Source organism: Mytilus trossulus, chromosome 4, assembly GCF_036588685.1.
Source record: "Mytilus trossulus isolate FHL-02 chromosome 4, PNRI_Mtr1.1.1.hap1, whole genome shotgun sequence".
Lineage (NCBI taxonomy): Eukaryota > Metazoa > Mollusca > Bivalvia > Mytilida > Mytilidae > Mytilus > Mytilus trossulus.
In genome coordinates, this window is record NC_086376.1 from 37,078,317 (window position 1) to 37,081,249 (window position 2,933).

Genomic DNA, 2,933 nt, shown 5'->3' on the forward strand with positions numbered 1-2,933 from the left:
AACCCCATGTCAGATTTGCTCTAAATGTTTTGGTTTCAAAGATATAAGCCAAAATATACATTTTACCCCTGTGTTCTATTTTTAGCCATGGCGGCCATCTTGGTTGGATGGCCAGGTCATCGGACACATTTTTTAAACTAGATACCCCAAGGATGATTGTGGCCAAGTTTGGTAAAATTTGGCCCAGTAGTTTCAGAGGAGAAGATTTTTGTAAAAGTTTACGGACGACGGACGCAGGACGACGGACGCCAAGTGATGAGAAAAGCTCACTTGACCTTTCAGGTCAGGTGAGCTAAAAATGCTGGATCCTTGAAGGTTTGGAAATATATCCTATAATTCCTCGTTTCCATTTTTGTATTAACAAATAAAAAAAAGAACTGACAAGAATTTTTATTTTGATTTTAGTACATCATCATTTGAATGGAGTTCTTTAGTAGGTCCCTGAGATGGAATTTCTTTCTTCTGTTCTTCAAACATTTTTAACACTTGTTCTGTAGCTGATGGTTCTGATGGTAAAAATCTAGATAGTTCTTCATTGGGAAATGTTTTTCTATTTATTTGAGGATCTTTGAACATAAATGGATGCCAGACTCCTTGAACACTAGGCATGTCTGTGTGCCATTGTTTACGCATCCTCATAATTGGTACTCCTGATCTTGATCTATAGGTTTCTATCCATTTACATATCTGATCTTTGTTCATGTTGTCAATACAGAATTTCTCTTTGTATCCATTTACTAGAAGAAAAAAAACCACAGATATTTTCTAATTTGAATTTAAAGTAGCTTTTCATTCATTGTTTTGTGCATAGCCATACATGTAGGTCATGCTTCTTATTTTTCTAATTTGAATTGTTTTACATTTTTCATTACCATGATTACAGGGCCTTTTATAATTGACATTGTGATATGTTTTTTTCTCATCGTTGAAGGCCGTACAGTGACATATACATATGGAGTTGTAAACTTCTACTTCATACAAGTATGGTCTCTGGTGTCAGTCAGAACATTATTTTTAGCTTTTCAAAACCTATATGTTAATATCAAAAAAATATTTCTTTCAAAATTCAGAAAATTTGGATTAAGAATTGTTCTTTTGTCATCTGCTTGACCACACTGTTTTTTCATCAAATTGAGAATCAGCACATTGTTCATTGAGAAATACATGTATGTATCAGTCACATTTCATTTTAGAACAGAAATTTTCAAAAAAAAAATACTTTAAAAGAAAATTGAAACACAGTTTAGGTCTTTACAACACTGATGTATATACTAGAAATTAATAATAAGTAAATTTAGATAATACAATATGTGATGTCCATGTCTTTTTAAAATTAACCTTTTCCTTTTGAACAACAACTTGATTTTGTTTCATGTTTGCCAATTTTGTTTCCCACTTTACAGTTACCCTAATTTACACCATGTTAATATAAACAAACTTACAGTATTCTGCATACATGTAGGCAGGTTGACGTCTTTTAGGCTGAAGGTATACAACAACTCCCGGGTTATTATTGGTGAAATCTAACAGATGGTTTTCAACAAATTCCCTAAAAAGATATGAAAATATCAATAACAATATTATATAGTTTGAATTTGAATTCAGTTAACACAAACAAGTACAGCTGACCTACATTTGGGTGATTTGGAATATCAATATGACAAGCATTATGTCTGCGCAACAAAATGTTATTCTATCAACAATGATCAAAATGTATCATATGTTAGCAAGATTTGACCTGTAATTTACATAAGTTTTTACATGTGATCATGGTGATCCAATCCCAAGAATACAATAAATTTTACAAATTAGGAAAATGAGAAATCTTGTAGTTCGTCTTCTATCATATTCAAAGTATACAGTCATGAATAAAACACAGTCATTGACAGTATGAATGAATATGATGTATTTAACAACTAAAGGAAACATCTAAAATGGTTCCTTTACTGAGATATCACGTACATGACGTACATATTCAAAAAACATGATAAATCAGTTTTTGCTTGTACTTTAGGGAATCTGATAACATTGTTAATAAATTTTGTTTCTTTATTAGGCATGACTGTCCACATTACTGGATGACATTTTGACAAACTGAATACATTTTTTTCAACTCAGCAGTTTTTTTTATATGCATCTCCTGTATCATGTACATGTGTATACTTGTATGATATTAATAACATCATGAACATTGTTACCCAGGTTTACTAAATGACTAACTTGTAAATTTGCAGCTGTCATGAAAATTGGGTGCCAATCTAACCGGAAAAATTGCTTGTTTCCACCGGGACTCAAACCCAGGACCTCTGTGTTACAGTGCAGTGCTAAAACCGACTGAGCTAAAGAAGTACTTCCTTAGCTCAACCACTTATGGCTGACTAAATATCTACTACATTTTTCTAAGGGATCAAAGCCCTCCCATCACACATGTATATACCTGACGCCCCTGCTGGTGCCAGCTGTTTTGCAAAATGTTAGTTTCACTCGTTGAAGCTGACAAACATATCGACCTATCCCATTCTGCAATACATTTTTCACAAACGTGCTTGGCATAGACTTTTTAGACATTTTTTATTTTCAAGTTCAACCAAAATTCTACCGGAAATACATTTAAACGTAAAATAGTTTAATCATTATCGGTGTGACTATGTTTAATTTCCGATGTAAGATCAAATTCATAAGGCTAAGCTACTTCAACTAAGATTTGTTTCTATCTGACAGATTTTTCAACATGTCCTAAATACATTAGTATTGCGATTATTAGAGACCTCAAATTAAGTTATATTTTGCGAATTTTAGGTATGAATTTCTTGAGATTATTTAATATTAACCGGCCGCTGGTGACAAGCTGATGTCAGAATGTGGTTTTCAGATGATTTTTCGCCTGAAATGTCTTCATGGGAAAACTTCCTTCTATGATATCAGTAAACATG

General features: G+C 32.7%; 1 protein-coding gene across 1 annotated transcript; it reads right to left on the reverse strand.

Moving 5' to 3' along the window:
• Positions 1-378: 378 nt before the first annotated feature.
• LOC134713894 (large ribosomal subunit protein mL43-like) lies at positions 379-2,622 on the reverse strand. The gene is made up of 3 exons (XM_063575175.1): positions 2,438-2,622; positions 1,443-1,549; positions 379-737 (listed from the first exon to the last, which is right to left on the reverse strand). Exons 1-3 carry the CDS (start codon positions 2,566-2,568, stop codon positions 391-393), a joined length of 585 nt encoding a protein of 194 aa, XP_063431245.1. The 5' UTR covers positions 2,569-2,622; the 3' UTR covers positions 379-390.
• Between the last annotated feature and the right edge of the window lie 311 nt (positions 2,623-2,933).

Coding starts and splice junctions, on each gene's coding strand:
- LOC134713894 (XM_063575175.1), bottom strand. CDS start 2,568: ATGTCTAAAAAGTCTATGCCAAGCACGTTTGTGAAAAATGTATTGCAG. Junction 1,550..2,437: donor GGCACCAGCAGGGGCGTCAG/GTATATACATGT, acceptor ATATCTTTTTAG/GGAATTTGTTGAAAACCATC. Junction 738..1,442: donor CTACATGTATGCAGAATACT/GTAAGTTTGTTT, acceptor TTTTTCTTCTAG/TAAATGGATACAAAGAGAAA.